The sequence below is a fragment of the Merops nubicus genome, unplaced genomic scaffold, assembly GCF_000691845.1.
Source record: "Merops nubicus isolate BGI_N331 unplaced genomic scaffold, ASM69184v1 scaffold8996, whole genome shotgun sequence".
In the NCBI taxonomy this organism is placed as follows: domain Eukaryota; kingdom Metazoa; phylum Chordata; class Aves; order Coraciiformes; family Meropidae; genus Merops; species Merops nubicus.
Window position 1 is genome coordinate 1 of NW_008612883.1, and position 24,875 is coordinate 24,875.

The 24,875-nt window shown below is 39.9% G+C and overlaps 2 protein-coding genes across 2 annotated transcripts in view; both read right to left on the reverse strand.

Moving 5' to 3' along the window:
- Positions 1 to 1,482: 1,482 nt before the first annotated feature.
- Positions 1,483 to 13,140, reverse strand: TG (thyroglobulin; the record flags this gene model as incomplete). The annotated part of the gene is made up of 7 exons (XM_008941690.1): positions 13,130 to 13,140; positions 9,759 to 9,781; positions 5,449 to 5,466; positions 3,592 to 3,700; positions 2,641 to 2,738; positions 1,993 to 2,196; positions 1,483 to 1,642 (listed from the first exon to the last, which is right to left on the reverse strand). Coding segments are annotated over exons 1-7 (623 nt in total), but the record flags the coding sequence as incomplete, so codon positions are not given.
- A 2,082-nt stretch (positions 13,141 to 15,222) lies between these two features.
- The window catches only part of PHF20L1 (PHD finger protein 20-like 1), a gene marked incomplete at its 5' end in the record, with an annotated part of 29,521 nt that continues 19,868 nt past the window's right edge, over positions 15,223 to 24,875 (reverse strand). The window contains 5 exons of the mRNA XM_008941691.1: positions 15,223 to 15,590; positions 16,709 to 16,871; positions 20,156 to 20,519; positions 20,922 to 21,117; positions 23,305 to 23,404. Coding sequence (XP_008939939.1) covers positions 15,448 to 15,590; positions 16,709 to 16,871; positions 20,156 to 20,519; positions 20,922 to 21,117; positions 23,305 to 23,404 — 966 coding nt within the window. The remainder of the gene's footprint in view (positions 15,591 to 16,708; positions 16,872 to 20,155; positions 20,520 to 20,921; positions 21,118 to 23,304; positions 23,405 to 24,875) is intronic.

Genomic DNA, 24,875 nt, shown 5'->3' on the forward strand with positions numbered 1-24,875 from the left:
TATTATTGTTGTTATTATTATTTTAACATAGTGATGTATTCTGGAATATTTATGAAGGTGTAGAGAAAGGATTTGGGAAGGGAGTTAGTGTGACATGTCTAGATTTCAAAAATCAGTCCGTGGAACCAAAGCAAACTGCTCCATTGGTTCCACATGAACATAAACTAGGGGTTTAAACCCCTGCTCTACTGTAGTTCTTTGCTGTGGAACTCATCCCCTGAGCTCCATATTCTGGCTTCCTGTTTATGGGACAGGATAATGACATTTCAGGCAGGAATAGTGTGAGAGTTTTTCTGTTGATGACCTGAGGTATCCAGAAATGCTGGTAACGGGTTAAGACAATGCCATAATTAGAAAGGTAGACAGCTGGGAGTGAAATGATCCTGCTGTGATTAATTACATGACATGGACCCAAGAAAAGCTCAATCTCTGCAGACCTTTGCAGACAAATCTCCCAATGGGAGAAAAAAAAAAAAAAAATTTAAAGCATTGCTTTCTCTTCTGTAATTGCTCTTATAGAATTTCCACACTCTGCAGGCCAACAAATGAAAATGGGAGATTATTTTGCTCTTGCCAAAATAAACTCTCCTGAAACTCTGAAAAAATTGCACTGTGCATTTGGGCCTGCCTTTCAGTTTTCCTTAAGTTAGGAAAGAAAACCCTCTAATCACCAAAACTGACATTTACTATAAAATGCCTTTGCTACTAGAAAGCCAAGTCAGAACAAGATATCAGGTTTACTCCACTGCCCTCCACTGGAGAAGTGTGTTGATTGGGATGCCAAGATAACCACTTCACAAGAGACCAAAAGGTTTCTCTGGATAGTCCGAACATCTGCACCAAAACAAACTCCTCTCCCTGCACTCCCCCTGCCCATCCCTTATTTCTCCACCTGAGCATTAATTCCCAGCTCCTCCACAGGACAACAGCTTCTTGCCTCCATGGAGAAGGATTTGGTGCAGTCTTTTGAAGCCCACTCCAACCACCCAAATCCAGCCACCGTGCCCACTCACTTGTTCACCTGTGTGATCACAACTGGCACTGGCTAAATGATGAGAGTTTCCCATCGTCACATGGAACTTGCTCTTTGTATGTTGCCACTTGTCTGTCTGTCCATCTGTTTTCATCTTTCCTACCTCATAGATATATCCGAATTCCTCTGCTCCTTGCACATTTATCTCATTTGGTGTTGTACCTCTGTCTGAAAAGCAGCCCTGGCTAATTTTCCAAGTACAGATCCCAGTGTGGTATCTGCTGCTGTGTGGGGACACACAGATTAGGCTGCAAGAACAGAATATTGGTTGTTTCTAAATAAGCAGATTTAATTCAGAAGAAAAAGGTTTTTTACTTGGTACATTCATTAATAGAAAATGCCATGTGCAGTCACAGAAGGACTTCATGTGGAAAAAAGAAAAGCAGTAAGGCAGTGACTTGAGAGGGTGTGCAGGATTGTTTTCCTGTTTCAGAAGCTTTCTCTCTTACCTGTTATAACTATGAACAAGATCAAAAAACATCATGTCTGTAGTGTTGACAAACTTGCACTGGACTGGCAGAAACTCTCCATCTGCTGAGCACTGTGGTGGGCTCTTCTCCCCAAACCCATGCAGAATGCGGCGGTCTCGGATCTCGCAGTTCCCTGGACCTGAAGAGGAGCCAAGATGAATGTTTACTGGTGTTTTAACTTCCCACAGTCAGTTGAACAGCCACCCTATGGTTTGGAAGGGGTTTAGATTCATCACTTTGAACATGGACACCTAGGAGCCTCGCATTGTCTTTAAGAGGAGCAGGGAGTTGGGCTCAATGATCTTTATGGGTCCCTCTCAACTTGAGATATTCTGTGATTCTACAAAACAGGGATTCAAATGCCTCAGTTAAGCACCTGTATTTCCATAGGAAAGTGTAGGCTGCAGTGTCCAAGCTGCTGATCTACCACCTACTCACACCAAACCCTTCAAATCTACAAAACCCACCATTTCGTTGAGCATTACTTACAGTGCTTTGGCTTTCCTCTCTGTCTGGTGCCATAAATCTCCATTCCTTCTGGGTCTACACACCAGCACTGACCCAGCTCTGTGTCACACTGCACTGCATCAAAGGCCCCTGAATCCAGGCACTGAGGTACGTAGGAGATGCTGCTGCTGTTGATGTATCGACTCACCAAGATCTTCTGCTTTTGCAGCTGGCAAAAGGATAAACCTGTAGTCCCAGAGAGGGGCACTGTTAGAAGAAAGTACCTGCTGGGCACCAAATCATTTATTAAGATAACATCTGAGTTCCCTCAGAGCCACAAGTTCCGACTCTGCCACCCAGGTGGCATAAGGACATATATATGGACTTGAGTTTATGTAGAGAAACGCAGCACAGATGAGGCTGAAGCTCTCCAGCTCAAAGGCCAACACACTAAGTTGGTCTTTCATTCATGATTTATATTACTATGATCTTCATAAATACAGACCACCCGGGTCTACCAGATTTCCATGATCAGCCCTAAAAATACTCCAAAACTTCCACTAGAAAGACCCAGCAAACTACAACAAATCAGAGGCCATTAAAGTTAACTTTTTCTTCATTTCAGCAGTTCAAAAGCAGATCTAAATAGTACTTTACTCAATCTGAACAAAAATAAATCTTGTGACTTACAAGATGTGGGATATCCCTTCTGTTTGCTGCCAGGTACCTCAACGCCATTCTCATCCACACACCAACAGGAAAGACCATCCCTAGTGCACTGAACTGTCCTGAAGGAGATCACAAGTAACATATTTTAGGCTGTAGTGACAGTCAGCGTGGGATAAACAAAAATATAAAGCAAGCTGAACAAGTTCAAGTACTTTAACATCAAAAATAATGGAATCCAAGAGGGCTGTGCTTCTGGTGACTAACTCTACCTGATGGGAGCTCTTAATTCTACTAATTCTCTGAAGTCTTCAGAAATTGCAGGTAAGTGACTCAAAGTCATTCAGGAAGCAAGCAGGTTGGACAGAACCCTGGTTCTCAGTATTTGAGATTTATCCATATATTGTGAGACATTTTCTAAGTCAAATCTAGACTGGTTGAAGTCCCCCACCCAAGGCAACAACAGTAGGATAATAGTAGAGAACTTTACAATATGTACTGTTCTCTAAATCACTGCTTTCCATGTGTTTTTTTTTTTTAGTTCCTTTACTGCCTTTAGAGGGAAACCCAACTGTGCCACTTACAGCAGGGTGGATAACTTCTCCAAGTCAGCTTGGCTCAGCTGTGCCATCTGACACACTGATCACAAACCATACCCTTAGGAGCACGTGTGAGAGGAAAGGAGTTGCATTACTCAACAACCTGCACCAAGTATTTAATGTGCAAATAATGCTACCAAGATTAGCCTGTTAATCTGAGATTGACCTCTTAGCCCAGAGGTTATTTCCAGCAACAAGTAATTCATTCAGGAGAGGCTGGATCTGCAACATGACTCAATGAAGTCACTTTGAGTCACTTGCACCCCTCACCCTCCAGTATACCCATATGGAGGGTCTTCAAAAGGGAGGCTAAAGCTTCTATTAGCAATGAAATGTCACATTGTCTAATAGCAGAAAAATAGCAGGGATGAAGTACCTGAACTGGCCATCTTCTGAGCACTGAGGAACATAGGTTTCCCCTTCTGAAAAAGCCTTTTCCCTCTGAAGTTCACATGGACGCAATGGTTGGGAATCTGTCTGATATTCTGCAAGCAGCAAGAAGGTAAACATGTAAAGATGGTTTCACCACAAGCTGTTCTTATCCAAACCCTATTAGCGCCAACACTGTGTGGCAACACTCCCAGGTTTTTCACTCATTGTGTGCATTTCTGCATGGGACAGCACAAGGAGGTACTGAACCAACTCGCTGGGCTGCCAGCTGCAGGACAAGCACACGATGGAGATGCTCATGAATGCCTGCCCCAGGCCTCTATTCAGTGAGTGAGCTCTGATCTGTGCTGGTATGCCCATCACCTTCTGGCACCTGGAGTACTTCACTTACTCAGACTTAGTAGTGCCTCTCTCCACAAAACAGCCCTTTGCCATAACCACACTATGAATGTTTCTGAGTATTTATTCTTTATCGAAGATAAGTCACTCACTATTCCACCTAAAGGAGAGGAATTCCTTCTTAATCTCATGAAAGACCTAAAAAGAATCAATATCTAGCAGGTAGCATCAGACTAATTCATATTAGGAATGCTTTTTTATTGTTACTGGAACAAGTTATCAACTTCTAAAGACACCTAACGAGAAAAGAGTCGACTCTTCAGTTCTCAGTGCATCTAAAGCCACATTTGGATGCTGTTTTAAGAGAAGGATGAAATTCAGTAGGTTCTTTTTTACAGAATAGATTAGTTGATCTGATACTTTCCCCATCCTCAGAGTCCAATGAATGTTATGCTCTTAACTCCACTGACTAGCTCTATAAAAATACAGGAAAAAAATAATATATAAAAACCAACAGAAAAACAAACAAAACACAAAAACAAACAAACATTAAAAACAACAAACAAACAAACAGACAAACAAACAAACAGACAAACAAACAAACAAACAAAACCAAACAGAACAAAACCAAACAAAACAAAACAACAAAAAAAAAACCATAACTGCAGTGATTTAGACCAAAGGTTCACTTAATCCATTATTTGGTCTGATCGTGACCAAACAGTAACACAAATATCCCATAGCATTCTGAACACTTTTCAACCTCCAGTAATTTGCAGCTGAGGGACTTCTTTAACCACAGATGGTTCCTGTGCACCTAAGACCTCTCAATCACTTCTGTTTCTGTGAGTTTTTACTGTCTCTTCTTAAGCCCATGTGAAAATTTTCATGAGACTGCAAAGAGATTTTGGGTTAGCTCATCCACAGGCATTCACACGTAGGCAAACGTCACCGTTTTCATCCCACACGTGACTCTGAGCCAGTCACCCTGGGATGTGTGGAATCCCTGTGCACAGTGCTACAGAGGGTCTGTTAAGACATCTCAGTTCAGAGACTAATTCCATGATTCAAATTGCTTGCTGTGCAGGGTCAAAGAACAGGGGATGACACAGACTATCCAGTACCTCAAGGCTCAAGCCTAAAGTAGATGATAGCACACACAGGCAGAAGACATAATCTTAGGAACTTCACATGACTGCTGCACCACTTTTTCTTACCCAAGTCCCTTCTCTAGCCCAGCCTGTTCTTCCAGAAAACTTTTCTTTTTCCCACATGAAATCCAGATGCACTGAACTCAGGTGACCATGACCATTTAAAAATCCATGTAACTCAGTATTTAACCTGGAGCTCAAACTCACTTCGCACAGCACACAATCACTAGCTAAGTTTACCATGTATAAGATTCAAGATTGCTACATACATCATCAGAATAACACCCAGAGCAGCACCAAGAGCACGGGAACACTGCTGGGCACAGGCAAAGGAAAAGAACAAGAGAACTTACCAAATATATTGGCTGCTGCTACACTGAGAAGGCAGCAAAGAAGGGTGCAGAATGGGATGGCGCCCATCCCGCGATGGGAGAGCCCCATCCCCTGTTGTCTTAGGTAGCCTGCACACCCGTGTAGCCTTCACCTGCCTTTTTATAGCAACCCCCGTGAGGAGGGGCTCACTTAGGTGCTGGTAGACTGGCCACGAGATTGGGTGAGTGACGCACACGATGCTTCTGAGAAAACCTCAAGAGGCCTGTTCACCTGGCGTGACCCTCATGGTCCTCCTCAGCCAGTTCTCATCCCTGCTCCAGGGAGCACTCCTGGGCCCAGCCAGCGGAGAGGAGAACAGGCAGCAGCAAGCACTGGGGGTGGCAGGGGGGACTTAGTCAAATCAATGTGCAGCTTCAGCGTGTCGGCATGACCCAGCCGAGAGCTCCTGCCCTCACCTGTGCTGTGGCACAACAGGACCTTGTGCTCTGTACCAGAAGTACACTTTCTTCTGTTTCTAGAGAGCCTGGCCCACCGAGGGGACAGGCAAGGGTTAGGCCTCCAAGCACTGCAGCACTAGGAGTAAATACAGTTCATAATGTGTTTTATTACAGGAAAAAACAGGATGGATACATCCTTCACTGACTATGAAGAGAATTGAGGGTCACAGTAAATGCCACTCAGCTTTTTGCTTTTACTCCCACTTGCAACATGCACTTTAATACAGCCAAGAATCTGACAGGGAGCCTCTCAGCTTCTTGGGCTTCACCTTCCAAGTGTAACATTGGTGTAACCATTAAGCACAGCTTTTGGTACTAATTACATACAAGATGTTCAACCTAAAACATATCAACAACCTAAAACATGTATTTCCTTGGTTCCAGAGAATCACGTCTTGCTTGTTCACCTCTTAGCAGCATTTATTTGCACCAGGAATTATGGAGAACTCACCCTCACTTGTGTAGAAGTGGTTGAATAAATGGGCCCAGAATAATTAGCTAAATAATAATCCAAACACCCTTCTGTGTGGGCTGTGGACCACTGCAGTGCTACGGTGTTTAATATATATGGTCAATGTGATCTCAAACAGCAGCACAAGCCTGCTTTAACATAATAAGCCCTTTTAAAGTGAGTGGGACTATATCTGGATTTTACTTTCAAGCAATCTACTCCAGACTTGAACAAAGTTGATAGTCTGCAAGAAGATCAAGCTAGGAAAAGATTAAAAACACACCCAGTGTAGACGACAGACCTAAACCCCCTAATCTTCAGAGACACAAAGAAGAAAAGTCCTGTAACAGCCCTGATTAAGCAGGCACAGAAATAAAATTAATTTCTGGATGAGCATTTGCAGGGAAAAGTACACCCAGAGCAAAGGAATTGGTTGCACAGAGGATAGCCAGCATTAGCACTAGGGGGCTGAACCAGGAAAGGTGGAAAAGTTTGACTGTGACATTTGCATTGAGTATTTCTGACTCAGTTATGCTTTAAGAGCCTCAGGTTCATGCCTGACCCCAGTGCAGTGGGGCAGTTACAGGAGAGCAAGAAGGGACAGACCAGCCCAGTGTCACGAGCCCTGCAGGGGCAGGGGGGTTGGTGCCTACATGAGAACATCTCCAAGGCACTGAAACACACGTCCAGAGTGTGTGCTGGGGGCACGTGTGAGGTGCTGATTCAGTCTAATATTCTAAAGTTATTAAAAAATGTCATCCAGGGTTGTTGCACAGCAAATGGGGGGAGAAGCAAACTTATGAAGGTAGCTATTCACTTTCCTCCTTTATTCTTTCCTAGCAAAGGTCAACTGAGTAACACAGACAGGAAAGCAAGGAGGTATCAAAGGGCCATTACTAACAGAAAGAAGCACAAGTCTGCCATATCTACATAGGGCTGAATCCCAAGACTACTTTTATTTTTCTCAGAATACAACCTCTGAACTATGCAAGTTGGGAAGAACAGCCAAGTCTTAAAAGACTCTTAAAAAACAGTGTGAAAGGGACTTTTGGCACTTAAACCATTTCTAGATGTGCGTCAAACCAAGACTGGCAGCTCTGCAAATGCAGGTTCAACGGGGTGCAATAGCCCATGGATTAAAAAAGAAAAAAAAAAAAAGTAGTTTGCAGAGCAATATGCACAATCCACATTCAGAGAAAAAGAGGCACTTGTCATCTATGGCTGGTCTAATTCAAATTAAGAAAAACCTCACCACATAACCTTCGGTGAAGGGACAACAGAACCAACCTCTATCTTTAGCATCTGAGTAAAGATGGAAGAATATCTTAAATTAGCTCAACAGTGAAGGGGGTTAAAGGAGTAAATGAAAAAGGTCCTCGTGGTCAATATGGCTTTAAAACTAACGTCTTCAAAATCATTGCTCTAGTGTGAGAAATGAGGAGTTAGCTTGCTGTACACATTGGCAAAAGGCTGCTCAATCTAGACTACAGTTGCTGGGGGAAAGAAAAACATGAGTGTGATGAAACATTGAAATCACAAACCTCAAGGGTTTACCATTTACATGCCATTTATTCATTGCTCCAGTTTTGCATACACTTTCTTAGCAGAAAAGATGCTCTGTGCAACTGTGATTTTTACACAGTGGAAAGCCCAAGGGCAAATGATTCTTGTATATGAACACACAAACATCTATACTCACAGAAAAGCTGCTCTCACCCAAACAAAACTCAAGCCTGAGAAGTCAAGCTTAGTTTAAGAAACAAAATCAAGGGAGCCTCCTGAGTGTCGCAGCAAATTGGAAGCAAACATTTCAAGAGCTCAAAACATTGTGAAATTATGCCCTTATAAATTAGTTCATTTATTTTTAAATAATGAACTGCTTTTCTGAGTTAAATCACTAATATTGAATAATCCTCTTACGTATTTTAAGAAAACTATGTAAAAACAGACTAACATGTCTCAATCTCCTCCACATGATTTTGGCACAGGCAAGACCTTGTGAAGCACTTAGCAACTCTGTAATCTCTGATTAAGTTTTGAAAAGTGCTCGTGTGATGTAAAATTAAAAGATGACAAGGAAAAACACATGGGCCAACCAGATGATACACGTTTCAGTCACTTCATGCATGACATTCTTCATATTGAAAGAATGATGGGAAAGCTCCAGTAAGTTCTATACTAAACTTGGCTAGTTCAGAAAAGTGGACAGAGGGCTGCTCAGGGTTCTTTTTTTTTTTTTTGTATTATTGTATTATAATTTGCCAGATGGCAAAGTACCTCTGGTGAGAAAAGAACCTAAAGAAGCCTGTGTAAGAATAATTGAATTTGCCTTTGTCCCTCCAGAAACTAACCATTTCTAGGAGACCTAAAATAGCTTTTTTTCTTACTTATCCATTAGAGAGAAAACATTTTTCCTCTATCTAACAGCATGACAGTGATGCAAGGTAGAAAAATATTTCATTCCCACAACACCTGGGATGCAGATTCTCCTGAAACCCCAAGCAGAAGTCAGGGCTGCAACCTGCAGCGGCCTGAAGGGTTGATTCACACACTGAGAGGATTCAGCACTGCACAACAGCAAGCTGATGCAGCCAGCACAGCAACAGGGTGCTCAGCTCCTGCTGGGGGCAGCTCAAAGGTACTTCTGTTCTTTGATAATGCAACACTTAACCTTGTCTGTACTGAAGGCAACAGCACATAGCCAGCGGAGTCAGAAGGTGAGTTCAAGGACAAGCACAATGTCTCCTGCCACAGAACAAAGCTGTGGAGTTCCCTGTGCCACCTGATGTCCTGGAGAGAAATGAATGGGAAAACTCATGGAGTACAGGTGTCAGTGACTGATACAATCGATCACTTTCATCAAGATTTTGGTCAAGGAAACCAATTTAACTGAAGTGAAAGACATATTAAAGGAAAGACCAATTTGGCAGCTCTGTTATAGTCAGTGATTTTCTACAGATGCTGACATTGTGCTTCTACTGAAGATAAGACACTGAGCTGACCAGATGTTTGGTCTGAGTCAGAAAAATTGTTTCAGTGCATTACTCCAGGATCTGAATTTGGCCTTATATCTTAAAGCTGAGAGACCGTCCTTCCACAATGACTAAAGTATCCGTTTCAGAATTAAAATTTTGAAATTTGCTATGGTTATAATCATATCTGGTATTGCTGTGAACAAAAGAATTTCTCTGTATTAGTAACTCATTGAGATTCTGATTTCATTCATGTGCTGCCTGTTGTTTATGCCCTGACACACAGCATGTCAAGGGGGAGAACTTTTTTAGCACTGTTTTCTTACTACAGTGGCATCCTGAACAACAGTTTATAGGCAGTATTAAAATAAATCACTAAAAGCAATTGAAATTTTGCAATGACGTTGTACAAAGGCACAAAACTGGAACCACCCTTAGAAGTCAGACGTCTGCCCGCAGGAAGAGATGGCATTACTGTGAATGCATGGATTGAAAGATACTGTCTTTTAAGAATCAAGTGTGCTGCACAAACTCAAACCCTGAAATTGTTAAACACCAAAGCAGTTTAGAATCAGAAAAATCTCCTAAATTACTCTGCCACACTGTAATTCAGTGCTGTAAATAATTCATTGACTGCATAATTTGCCTAGAGGCTACGATGTGACGGAGGATTCCCTAAAGCTTTACAACGTGTACAAATAAATGAGTATCAATGACTACATGTAACTTCTTGAATACAGGCTAAAAATGCAACTGAAGACCCCCTAATGCTTTATAACATACACAAGCTCACCAAAACAAAAGTCCACTGAATGGAAGCCCAGGCACATAATCTCAACAGACCTTTATTGTATTAGAATGCAGTCAACATTATTGCTATTATTAAAAAAACAAAACAAAACAAAACAAAACAAACAAATCACAGAAGAAAGTATTTTGCTTCTCTGATAGAAGATTTAATAATAGTGCACTGCTGCCTCTCTCAGAGTGTTTAGTGACAATACACTGATGCACATGGCTACAGCTGAACGGAGGTGGCTCTGGCTAATTTTAAAGAAAGAAGGCTGCTGTTTGGAGTAAACAGCAACTGAACTAGCTGTAGTTATTAAATTCGTAGAACAAGGCTGGCCCATCTACTGATGACATACAGGCCCAGTCTGTATGGAAGGGGAAATTCACTCCTCAATGGTTTTTCAGGCTAGTTCATTCTCTGTGTGGTTTCCAATTTTTTGTTGGAGTTGTTCAGGCTGGTGCAGAGTGGCTGCCAAACGCACAATCTGCTCTCTGTGCAGTGTATTTTCACCTTCATTACATGCTCCACATTTGTTTTCCATATATAAACAGATATACACATAGTGTATAATACTTATTGCTAAAGACAGACCCCCACACCCAGTGCCCAGGACATAACATCATACAATAAAAATCATTACTATTTCAAACATTCTCTGTAAAATGATCCTCTAAAGCCATATGGACTCAGTACAACAGAACAAAAAGCATCAGCTAACAGAATGTGAGAATACAACAGGCATTTCAGAAGTGATTGAGCTTCTGACCTTAATAAGCACTCCAAAATTAAGGTGCATGTACTGTAAAATTTCTAAGCAGTATAGAGAAAATCCACAGTCCTGGTGTTACAAACCAGCTTGGCAAAGAGGGGTTCCACCTGCAAAGCAACAGCCTCACTGCATGCACCCTCTTCACCCACCAGCACCTCCAGGTGACCGTGGACAGGGCAGGGCAGCCGAGGTGGCCCCACTGCACACTCCTTATGGAGCCCCTGTTTGCAGGGTGCTTCCCACCCCCTGCTCCTGGGGATGTTTTACATGGAGCTCCAGCGCAGCTCAGGAGCTGTTCTCTGCCTTTTAAAGTTTAAGTGAAGAAAAGCAGTTGCAGTTTCCCTTTGAATACAAAGGAAAGTACTCTGGTTTGCAAGTATGTTCGAGCAAGTCCCTTACATCCCAGCCTTCAGTTTGATAAGGAGTGCTGGAGCCCAGCAGTGCCAGAGGGGTTCTGCTGTCATGTTCATTCAAGTCTAGTTAATTTAGAAGCCGGGTGGGAGCAGAGGGAGATGACAACTTGTACAAGACTAGAAAAAGCTCACTAAAGGAAGGCAGCAAAAACATCTGAAGATTTTGATCGTGGTACACTCACTTCAGCTGCCTAAGCTCATAGGACACAACGGAGGTAGAGGACAGAAGAGGAGACCTCTCCCTCCCACTGCTTCCCACAGCAGAACTGGGCACAACAACAGGAGTGAAACCCTCCAGGCATCACAGAAGAAGCCAGAGTGCAGAAAGTTGAAGAACAAAAGGAAAAAAAAAGGCAAGCTGCAGAACAGATGAGGAGCACATGTGGAAGCTTAGAGACAAAAACCAAGAGAATAGGTGGCTTTGAGCCATACAAGAAGACTGTGTCCATGGAAAATAAAAATTCAATTCTTTGCCACTCAGCAAATGTGAAATCTAACAGAAAACTGCAACCCACCATCTTTGAAGAGGACAACAGACTTCTACCACTGTAAATTACTCAACTGCAGACCAAAGATCTATGAAGACCCAAATATCCAAATTATGGGCACTACTCAACCTACAGCGACCCAAGAAAAGGGTCAGAAGGAAGAATCTGCACATCCATTCCATGCCATGACTCAAAGTGCCTCCATTTTGTAACTGAAACAAACAGCCCCATCATATGGTATCTGATCTTGTCCCCAAGACCTTCAGTCAGGACTTCAATACTGATGTCCTATTGCCATCACTGCAACTGAAAATCCAGAATTGCTGATATAGAAGCCTACAGTATGATCACAGGAAGGAGAAGGCTTTGAAAGGAATCACCCTGATATCTTCACGAAAGAATCAACCCTCGGACAAAAAGCTGGGCGTTTAAAGGCTCCACAAGTTCACCACTTAGCCCTGGGAAGTCAGAAGAAGCTTCTGTACAATGGCATTTCCCTTTTGTTTATTACTATTAAGAACTCAGAGTAAGGTAAAAGAAGGTTGCAAACGTGAAGCTTTTCCCTTTCTGTACACACGTATGAGAAGACACAGGCAAATGCTATTTCCCCCTCAGAGAGGTGCTGCCTCCCTCCTCACAGAGCACGAGCCATTGCAGCTCTTGCTCTGATAAATGATGTTGCAGACAGACTGTGTGTAAACCTCTGGCTTATTTACCGAGGCAGCAGGAAGACAGATGGGAAGGGGTGGCTACAGGAGAAAGATTCTCTCCATAAGGCCAAGTGGAAGAAATACTGGTACGAGCCAGACCACATCAGCCTTGACTGGCACAGGAGCAAAGCAATCAACTGTAGGTTACATTCTGTGCAAAACACTTAGTATTTTTATGGCACTTGACTTTAAGTGTTTAAAGAAAAAAAGCTTCAGAAGCATCCCAAACCTTTGACTACTTGAGGAACAGGGCCCAAAACTCATGTTGACATGCTACAGATTAACATCACAATTTGAGAAAGCAAACTCAGACAAGTTTGTGAAGCACTGGAGCAATACACAATGGACCATAGCACTGCCCATAAGGACACAGATTGTATTTCTTACGCTTGCAGGATTTTTTATAATACGTGACTACATAAGAAATGAAGATAAAAAAATACTGAATAGATTGTTTTTGTAAGTACAGCCCGTCCTGAATAAGGCGGGATCCTGAGGGATGAAATTACATACTCATGTAAATTTAGAGACCATTACATACAGAGAGGACAAGTTAAAGCTGAGAGAGCAACTTGAACTTTGACGCTATGATTTCTTTCTCAGGATACCTTTCCTCCATCTCTGCACTAAGAATGAAACATCCATCCTCCCCTGGACCCTCTCAGTTCAGCCCCACCTCCAGTAACACAGTTCTGTTACACCACACACATTGCATAATGTCACTACAGTGTATGCTGTATAAATCATGTAAATACACTCCACTTTGTTTCAAAGTAATTCATCTGGATTTACACTTCTCTTATACAGTACACAGTACCACATTCAAGGATATGCAGCAAGTGAATAACATCAAAGTCTCACATATCCAAAAGCAAGTAGGTCACTCAACTATTCATATTGTTTGAAGCAGTTATTTAAGCATCCAACTATATAACAGAGTATTTTATTTCTTAACAGTTGCTATAAAAATGTCAACAACTCTTCAGCTCTTGTGTTCTTTCTGCATTACAAAGTTGCCAATCACGATTCCATAATTAACTTCAGTGTTAGCATGCAGCTCTCTACTGACTCCTACAAGCCTCACGTGGCAAGGCCTTCTAAATAGCAACCACTCAGTAACAGGGGTTTACATTTTGCTTTGGACATGGAGAGTGATAACACACTTCAGAGAGGATAGACAGACAGGAAATGTCAGGGTAGGTTTATTTGAGCAATGAACCAGCCATGCTGCTTTCTTTCTCTACAATGGTTTTATCATGAAAGTTCAATGCACTGGTTGCAAAGTCTTTCCCAGATAATCCATCTTTGGCACATTTTTCAATTTTATGCATCCTCAAAAGGCATTCTGAGATTTTTTTTTTGATTTTTGATGGTCTGTACATTATAACAATCACATCTTTTTTTACAGTTGTATGTAGATCAGGAAGAAAAGTGAAAATGTAGAGTATGCAGAATAGTTTTAATAAACAGTTTTACATACAGTACCTTACATATAGAACAGTGTGTTTGCAAATTTAAATAATTTTTGAATGTACAGTGGCTTGTACTTTTATCAAAATGTAAATTCAAGTTTACTGTCTATCGGTTCTAAAATGCATTTATACAGATAACTAGAACTGATAAACAGACTTGAGGCATAAAAGGTTCAAGTATCTTAATGTCATCAGTTAAATAGCCTCCTTTTAACAGTCATATTTTACAAATTTCAAAACCTGTACATACATTATTTTCAATTTTAGAAACTGCTTGTTAAAAGGTAACATTTTGTGTTAACCACCAGTTCTTATAATCTATTGTAACAAAACTAGACATGTGTAGCTATAAATGTGTATAGTATGTATATCTGTACATGTGTGTCTATACACATATACATACACATACAAACGTGTGTGTAGCACTGGGCACAGCGGCAACGGACAAGCACACGGAGAGTCCTGGGCTTAAAATCCAGCAAGAGCTAACAGAGCAAGGAGGTTGCCTTTGGTTTCATGACATTTCGTTCACTGAAGCTGAAAGACTTTACAAAAACACCTTGGATCATGTGTCTCGGGATGTTTATTCTAGTGGTTTAACATATTCACAGTCACAGACAGTTTTGCTGCTCTTGTCGTTCCTCATCCCAGCTGAGGATGGTAAAGTTTCAGAGGGCCAAAACAGAACAGAGCTACCCAGGACAAAAACTGAATCCCAAATACTGCAATGGAACATAAAAAAATATAAACTAGATACAATTTTCAGTGGATTGCTGGCACCAAGTAGGACTTCTGAAAAAAAACCTTCGTGTAAGTCATAATCAAACTCTCAACCCAGTGGTTTTATTATTTGGCACATCTGACCACTATTTGCCACTTCTGTTTTAAAGGAGCCTAAGGGTACTGTAATAAGGATTTCTATTTAAAAAAATATTTTAAAAAGGAGACCATGACAAGTAACTTCCTTCAAAAATCAAAGCTAGTATGCTTGTTTTCCTGAACATTCGTGAGAGAAGGAAATAATCTAAAAACCTTCCTTGTAGAGAGGATACAGATCTCTCTGTGTCTATCTTTCACTAGCACGATAAGAGAATTCACTAAAAAAGCAGTTCCCAAGAATTTTCAGTCAGCTGAATTCTGCTAATTTAGAGGGTTTTGCCAAAGGTTTCAAAATAGCATTGCTCTTTGCAGAGGTTTTGTATAACTTTTTTTTGCAAAGTCAGCTTTTCTCAGTATGTAACATTACATTTTGAAGTTTGGACACTGAATATTTGGGTTTTCAATATAACAGAAACCTTACTCTAAATTTCCTCTCCTCTCTCTAAAGCTTCAGGCTATTAATGTAATCAGCAAAGAACCAGATAAATGCTCAGCTTTTTCCGTCTTCCTGTCAGTCTTGTGGCTAGTAAGAAAATTCGTTGTAAAGAACCTATTTGTATTTCTCCTTCCTTTTGTCATACAGAGCAAAGCGTTGCTATTTGCTGTACTTTCCCCATGTCAATCAAGAGCTGTTTGATACGTCGCTTGAGCTGAGGCAATCTTGCCAGAGGATCTGGTGGTTCCAGTTCTCCAGTGAAATCAAGCCAGCTTTCTAAAACTACAGAAGGAAAAGGAAGAAGTTCGTTAGAATAAGTCTTCGAGAAACATTTTCCATAAAAATTAAACTTTTCTGTCTTCTATAAGAAGGGGTAATGCACTGAAGCTGTGATTTTTATTTAAGAGAGGAAGTTTTTATTAGGGAAACACCAACTAATTCAGTGTTTCCCTCAAACAGATCTTCTGATTTGATTGTTACTATTAAGAAATACTGGGAGCCAATTACACCCTTGGTTAACAATTTACCACCTACACACATGAAAGAAACCTCAGTTCATGATCATCTAGCTACGACAGTTCTGCCACAGAAAATGCAATCCTTAAATGAAGGGCTTGCTCCTGTCACTTTAACAGGCTCCTGTTTACAAGGCAGGCCCACATTACAGAATGGTTTTCCAATCTTCAATAAATGTTTTCAAGGAGACAGAGAAAGGAAAAGGCCAACCCTGGTAGCCTAGAAAAATTGCCTAGTACAAGCAGGAATATTGCAAGTAAAACCGCAAAGAGGAATAAGACAATGTTATTTGCCAAAAGATAGTTAAGGACTCCTATGAACAGACAAAAAGCTCCACTCATTCTTAATTTCTAAAAATGATGCATAAACTTGTGTGCTGTGATATTTACTCCTATAACTTCAAGATTTTTTCATGACGTCTGATTTGTCTTCCTTAAGCCAATTACATACTAATATACAGCATACCAAGGCTGAAGTCAGTATGACCACATTGTCTCTTTTATTTTCTTAAATACTGTCAAATACTAGAATAATCAAGGCAAAAACACTAGGTGTTGAAAAATCCATCAACTTTATGATCCATATGTGGACAGAGACTAGACAAGTTACCTGAGCTTTCTGAAGTCTGCCTAGTAACTAGGCTTGAACTAAACTTGAGCTAAACTTTCAGAGGTCCTGAGTGTTTAAGCTACTTTGTTGGGCATTCAAAACTCGCAGAAAGAGGTGGGGAGATCAAGGGTCGAAGCTCTGATTATAATTTTGGGTACCCAAATTTGAATACAGTACTTAAAAATCCATCCTTATCACCTCAGATCACCTTCAAAACTGTGGCTATGAAAGATGCTGCTACAGGTCTATTAACAAGTATGTGGCAAAGCAGTTACCATCAACTTCTTTTTCAATCAGGTCCATTCTGCTGGTGACTTCATTCTGTACATTCTCTATGTGGGTAAGGAGATTTAGCTGCCATTGAAGATGTGTGTCCACTTGTTCTTCTGAGCCTTTTCTTTCATTACAAACAAACACAGTGTTTCCTTCTGCAGAATTCTTCATAGGAGCAACAGAAAGAAAAAAATTGCCATTTAATAGGGATTTTTTTTGCTTTGTTTTCTTTTAATTTCTGGTGTTGATTTCAACACTTGAGTCACATGATAAACTATGCTGTTTAAGAATTGTACTTCTGTCTACTTGACCAAAAGCATACTCAAAAAGCAACACACCATGACAGACCAATAGACTAAACAAACAAAAAGGAGATTCCACACAAATGAGCATGTATAGCACTGGGGGAGTGAGGTGAGAGGTAGTTTACCCACTCAAGCACTTTGTTTAATGCAGTAGGAGTCTGTACTTCTATGCCCTTTTTATTTACAAATTGTGACTTAAATCATGAAGTGTTGAAGTGCATCAGGCTACCATCACCAAAAACATGCAAACCCCTAAGGTTTGCTTCAACTTCAGCCACAGATGAAGGAAGACTCCCTATAACACAGAAATATCCAAGATGTCAAAAGTCACTGCTGTGCACCAGTAAGCTGGACATGCTGTTTATCAGTTAAGACAAAAGACTTCTCTTCCTCTCATTGCTATGGTCCCATGTAACTTGCAAGCACAAGTCTGGGACAGAACTGAAAATGTCTGGGGATAGTTACCAGGGCAGTAACATGCAGTTACACAAACATAGTAAGGAGTTAGCTATTTATCAAAGATAAGATTTTACAAGTCATAAAAATCTCTAGACTCTTAAGCCTTTCATATAACATCTTTCTTCTCACACAAAATCAGGTTTGCCTCCACAGTGTATTCAGCATTCAAACTGTTATTAACCTTATAAAGGCTATTTCCAGTGTAAATAAGAAATATCCTATTTCTTACAACTTTCAGACTCTCTCTAAAACCACAAGATAAGAACATAATTTGTCCCTTGCTGTATGAGGACCCAAACCCATTTTTCTAAAACCAAGATAATTTGTTAGGTGAATCTTTTAGATGCCTATTGCAATAAGTTAGAGAAAACCTTAAAGCTAAATAACAACATCTAAACAACATCATAAAATATTTATCTGATTTTCCTTTTAGCAACCTCTGTCCTCATTCAAAAAGCTATAAAATGCTCCTTGGAAAAAAAACACAAAACAAGATCAAATGGGTCCTCCTCTGAGCTAAGAGAGGCAACCAGGGAGCAGTGGCAGGGGCAGTAAGAGAAGCAGAATACAGGATCCAGCCTGTGTAGAAGAAATGAATGTGAGGTTTAGGTGAGGAAGGTCCATGCTTTCAGAAGCAAAACCAAAGAAATTAAACACAAGTTTTAAAGATGATGCAAAGTCCAAAATAAATTTGATAATAGTCAGTCTGAGCACTGCTCATAAGAGAAGAGATATGTAACAGAACTGTAGATTAGGATAAGACAAAAGAGTATGGGAAACCACAATATTCAAGGCCCTGTGGGATGTCAGAAGGGAGAATCCAAAGCCCAACCAAAACTTTGACAAAGAGAAGTGAAGAAGACACCTTACAGAAAGTCAATTCATGTAAAAATGCCATTTAAATTGTCTATGGCACCATGGTTTTAAGGTAAATGCGAGCAAATTCATGGAGAAACCAAGGAGAACTTTTCAATGCATATTAAGTCTAGAGAGAAAGCCTCATTTCAGACACCAAGGCTGGCTCCTGACAACAAGGTCAGCTCAGGTATCCCAAAAGGAGACGACTCTGATACTGCCCCAAACAGTTCTCTTCTTTGTTTAAAACACAGCAGTCAGCTTTTTGAATATATCCTTTAGTCTCTGAAGGAAACATTCCCCCCTCACTACAGAAAAGACGTTGAGGTGCTGGAGCATGTCTAAAGAAGGGCAATGAAGCTGGTGAAGGGTCGAGAGCACAAGTCTTATAAGGAGAGGGTGAGTGAACTGGGGTTGTCTGGCCTGGAGAAAAGGAGGCTCTGGGGAAACCTTACTGCACTCTACAGCGCCTGGAAAGAGGCTGCAGCATGGTGGGGGTCAGTCTCTTCTCCCAGGTAACAAGTGACAGGACAAGAAGAAATGGCCTCAAGTTGTGCCAGGACAGGTATAGGTTGGATATTAGGAAAAATCTGAACCAAAAGTGTTGTCAAGCACTGGAACAGGCTGCCCAGGTAGCTGGTGGAGCCAAGATATCTGGGAGTATTTAAAAGACATGTGGATGAGGTACCTAGGGACATTGTTTAGTGGTGCACTTGGTAGTGTAAAGTTAATGGTTGGACTTGATAATCTTAAAGGTCTTTTCTAACTGAAAGGATTCTATGATTAGTTCTGTTTATCTAGTCACATTTTACTTTAATTCTAGATGTATTTAAACTATTTACAATGATGATTTATGCTTCTCTTGGAAGAAAAGTGTATTTGGCACCACTGCATGTCTCCTCACTATACAAACTGAATACAAGGTGGCTTAGCATACAGATATTTATTTCTAATTAGAATGAGCCCAAATTTCCCATTCAGACTATATGGCTCACATGCCACAAAACTAAAATTAAAATACATCTTACTCATTTCTTCCACTTCAGAAACTACACATCAAGAGGGGGATTAGTTGGGCAACTTATTCTCACATAGTTTTGTAGAAAACAAAGGTTTGTTTCACATTGTTTTTTTGCTCAAAGAGAACTCTTCAGTGAAACTACACTAAAAAGTTTCAGACCTTTTCTACAAAGTAATGGATTCAAGCTATTAACACAAAAATGAGAAAGATGTTAAAATAGCCAAATACAATCCTGACTATAAAGCTCAGAAAACATTTAATTAGAAGACATCTGCAACATAAAAGACTCAAAAGAACTTGCACATTAGAGGAAATTAGTTGGTCAGTAGATGATTACTTGTAGACAGAATTCTATTACAGTGTAGCTATTAAAAGAATGCAGTACAACAATAAACACTTTTAAAAAATCTCAGTTTAGCAAAAAAATAAAAAAACAAGTGTCGAAAACAGAACTGAGAAAAGGAAACTTGCCCTATTTTTTTTTCTCCTTGCAACAAAACATGTCATTTTTTTTATCAAGAGCCTGCATTTGAAGCACAGGAAATCTTTTCCCTCCAAAACATTGGTTTGAGCATAAAACTTCACTTCAACAACACTTCAAGTGTACTTTGCATTACATCCACCAGCTGAAATGGGTCTACTTCACCTGAAGCTATTTCTGTGATCCAGCTTCGCTTCCAATGATTTCTGCTGACTTGACAGAATGTTAACTTAAAAATATTTAGAAATTTTCATTGTTGTATGTGCTTCAGTTTTATCAGACAAAATATTTTTCCAGCTAAGAAACTTCCCAGATGAATGATACTTACCTGCTCATTCACGCCACCATCTTTAAAAGAATATTGTAAACAGTTTCTATTATCTGTGTGAAAATCCTGATCTTCCTCAAAACTACTTGTATCTTCATCATCTGAGCTCATAGGATCAGTGACTGCTTTGCAGTCTTGACCAAAACTCTGTGGTTTTTGGTAACTGTGCTCACTTGTGATGTATGTCTCTTCCATCTTCTGGGGTATACTGGGGGGCTCTTTATGATTGTGACTGTGACACGTCCTTTCGGTTGGATTAACAGCATCTGGCAAAGTCACTGATTTTTTCTCTACCCCAACAGTTTTTTGTTCTTTTTGCATCCCTGAATAAGCCCAGAGACGAAGGTCTGGGTGATGCTTATTTCTGCAATAAAGGGAAGGAAAAAAGCAAATTATAGAGCACCATTTACAGCACTGAACTATTAAGCATCTGTTCCTGCTAGATCACAGGAATTGATAAGCCACTATTTAACATTTAAGTATTCCTCAGTCACTTTTCAATTCAGGACAAATCCAGAACATCCCTTTAACACAAACTGACTAGAAAAAAAATCAAAATCACCAATAATCCAAATATACTGGATCCCCTCAGGTGATGAACACACATCTCCCCCTGAAGCTGAGGGTACTCCACACCTTGTACTTGAATTACTTAAACTCTGACACAAGAAAGAATTAATGTGAGAGAATGATGCACATGAAATATGGGTGGTCTGTGCTACCTACATGTATCAAAATGGAGAATACAGCTTGGACTGATACTTACTTTAATATCCCAATCTTCAGCTGCAGGCCATGCAACACTTCAGTTACACCATATACATCTGCCAGTAGGTGATGTGTTGACACAATCTTTTTGGCATTAAGATGAGAGTAGTTTTCTTTCAAAAATGATAATCCACACATGTGTCCGTTGTTTAGCCAGTCTTTATCATAAAGATATTTGGCACTCCACCTCTGACCTGGGGTAAGCAAGAAACAAATTGAGGGCCATCTAAAGCCACAGGAGAATTGTATTTAAAACTAGAGTGCTATAATTATATGCTGTACTCTCCTAAATGTTTCCTACCATCCATGGAAGGATGATTCAAGATCTTGCTATGAATATATTAAAATTTTGTTTTCTTGGCTTAAGAAGAAACTCTCACTTATGAAAACAAAAAAAAAAACAACTAAAATCTCAAGACCTCTCTAAATGGCATTTGAAATTAAATTCTAATCACCTTTGCAATCAGAGTTCAGTATATTAAGAACATTGCTATTATCAATGTAACTGAAAAAAAAGTTTCAATTGGCATTTTATGTATCTAAATACTGCAGCTTATGATTAAAAAACCAAAACCTTTGTTACCAAAGGAAATGTTAGAGAGTGGATTTATATGGCCATATCCAAAATACCTAGCTTTCCTAAAGACAAATAATTTTCTTCAATACTGAAGTCAACATCTGTTTATGAGAAGCCAGGAGAAGGCTTCAGGAAAAGCAAATTTTTCAAAGTTATCTGACAGCAGAGTTCTCATGCTCTCCTTTGAGATGCCTTTTACCAGACACTACCAGACAGGATAGTGATGGTAGTGGGCCTTAGGACTCCCACAGTATGGCAACATCTACAGTCTTGGCCCAACAGGCATGAATGAGTATTTAGCTAAGGCTTCTATAGTAACTTAGTAACTATTTGGAAAAACAAAACAAAACAAAAAAACCAAACCACCCCAAAGAAACCAAAACAAAAAACAAAGCCAGAAATGTATAACACTAATCATTCCAATACTATGGTCCACAACGAGGGACCTAGACAAACAGACTGACTAGGACTGCCAGGTCTTACACTGAGTTTTGAATCAGACTATCATCATATACAGCACAAAGAACGGGCTGATGGAAGCCCTTCGTACCTTTCAGGAGAATACCCTGTCTATCTCCTTTCTGCCCATTATCCCAATACACTTTAAAATACTGACATTGTGAATGACCTGTTTCTCCTGACACAGAAAGAAAAGAAGTAATGGTTAGGAAGGGAGAGAAGATAAGTTAGGGACACAGTCTCTACACAGCAGGGGATAACGAGGTACCTGGTATAGTGCAGGGAAAGAACACAAGACAAATTAGTTGGTTTTAGTAAGAAAAAGCTTGACTGCTCAGAGTACACCACACAGAACCACCAAGCAAGACTAGGACAACAGCTTAGATTCAAACCGAGGCAAACAGAAGAAGTCACATCTTTCCAGCTCTGTTTTCCCAAATTTACTTCTCAAAAATACCTAATATAAATGGTGTTATTTTATACCTCTGCAAACAGTTTTCAGATTTCACTTCTTAAATTCAGAATGGAAGTAAATTTGGGGGTGTAGTCTTATTGCCCCTTTGAAACAGTTGGACTGTTGGATATTTCACCAGAAGACATGTATGTGCATCTGTATCAACTGTAAGGAACAACACCAGAACCTTCCTTCCAAACTATACAGTTCTGCTTCAAATAACTGCTAAGAAAAACAGGTTTATGGATGGAATAATTTTTAAATCAGCACCTTCTTAATCAAATCTATTTAGTTTAAAAGTTTATAGACTCTTCCTAACTTGTACCATTTCAAAACCATTCTAACAATCTTAAGGTCAAGAGTTCAAGTGCTGTTTGTGCACTATCATTTACCATAAAAAGTGCCAGATTTTTTTTTTTATTTTACATATTCAGTTCCACACCTTTACAGAATTCTGGACAAATGAAAACATTATAAAATTGCAATTAATATGAAATGACATCCACAGCATGTTTGAGTGTACTGTGGTAATTAATTCTGTTTCTCTAAGAAAATATTTAAATGAACAGATGTGATACCAAGTGTAGGCAAAACAGACTGCTGAAGAATGATTTGTTTAGAAAGACTTTTCAGACTACAATGACATGAAAAAGCATTAAGGTTTTGGGGGAATTAAGTTTCAACAAATAAAGCAATGGTAATTAAGAACATGAACAAGATGTTACTAACAGGAAAGTAAGTTTCTGCTCAGAGCCAAGGTGAGAATCATTTGCCCCGAAGAGATAAGAGATAACACAAAGCAGACAAAACTTTAGCAGTTGAAGCAATGCATAGTATTTGTGCTTAAAAACCCTAAGCAGGAGGTTGTAGATGAAGGTGGTTTACCCATACCTGGTGGATCTCTGCAGATGTAACATATGTACTGGTCTGGAATGCTGTCCTCTAACAGTCCCATGCACACACTGTGCTGCCAACACAAGCACTCTTCACACTGACACCGGAAAAAAGCAAAAGCAAACACTAAAACTGAGAGAAGTAGACTCAAAAATCAGAAGCTATTTCTCGCATGGTCAAAATGCAGAGAACAGCAGTTTAACTAAAAGAGCTGGTTTGAGTAGGATTATTTTAGTGGGGCAATTTGTGTTCGGGTAGGCAAAGACGTCAATCTAAAAAAAAAGCTCCAGATCTGAAAGTTACCTCAACCACAAATTCCAGACTGGGAAAAAAAATAAATTTAAGATGTAATATTTAATCATATTTTATTACAACATTCAGTATTTTAGCACCTAAATATTTAGTAGTGAAACAAGACAGGAGTATAATATTACAGTAAAGTAGAAAGATAATGTAATACATTACAGCATAACAGTGAAAAGTAGAAAACTCTTCAGTTTAATTATTTATATTTACAAAGCATCTCTCCAGTGGGCTAGAAAGATGTTTTTAATATCGCACCAATGGAAAATCTAAAAGAAAAAGAAAATGAAGAGAAAATGAAAGAGGAGAAACACGAGAACAGGAGAGCAAAATAGAAGTGGTAAGACATGAGGGCCTAGAAACAGCAAACTGGTTGCTCTCAGTGAGACAAGGCATGAAGAGGAAAAATCAGACAGTCAGTGGACTTCAGAAACGGCCAGGAAATCACCACTGAAAAATAAATTTGCCTTTCTCAGCTCAGTGTTTGCTGATGTTCCAAATATCTGCTGGTTTATTACTGAAAGTCTCTCCTCTTTGCTTTGACATGTTTTTGAGCATCACTTTGTTCAAAATACTGAAGTCACCTTTCCTCCTGTCATACTTCTATGGCTTCAATTTCCTCTTCTATCTCCAAGATTTCTACACCAGCCCAATTTCCAAATGATTACAGAAGCTGAACTCCTGCTTCATTCCTCCAACACAGCACTGCATTTCAGTGTGTTCCCAGGGACAGTCTTTGTATCCTTCATTTTCAGCTCTGTCATCTCCAAAAGACTTTTAAGTCCATTTAACACAGGACAGCCATTCTAGCCTCCTTCACATCTCAAGGGAAAATGCTCCTTCTTTCCAACAAAAACTGTACCTCATGAATAGCTGAATACAAACCTGGTTTTTGAGGGTGGGAGGGGGGGCACACAAGAAGCTCATGGCTTTTTTTAAAGTTATTGACAAGTCAGTTCTTTACTGTTGCATGCATCTGATCTAATCATTCTGTATTATGAATTCCTTGAGACAAAGACTTTAAATTTTATTAGCAGATGGAAAATGTTCCCCTCATTGGAGTACAAATAAATAAGGACCTGTTGCAATCCATCAGCACCTGAATGCTGTGCAGACACTCTATACTCTACTTTTTTTCTACACCAAGTAAGATTTAAATTTTTAGCAGTTTCTAAACCCAGCTAGTGATACCTAATTTGAGAAGTGCTGTTCTAAAGCTGAAGCATGCACAATATTAACATCTGTATGGCAGAGACTTGGCATAC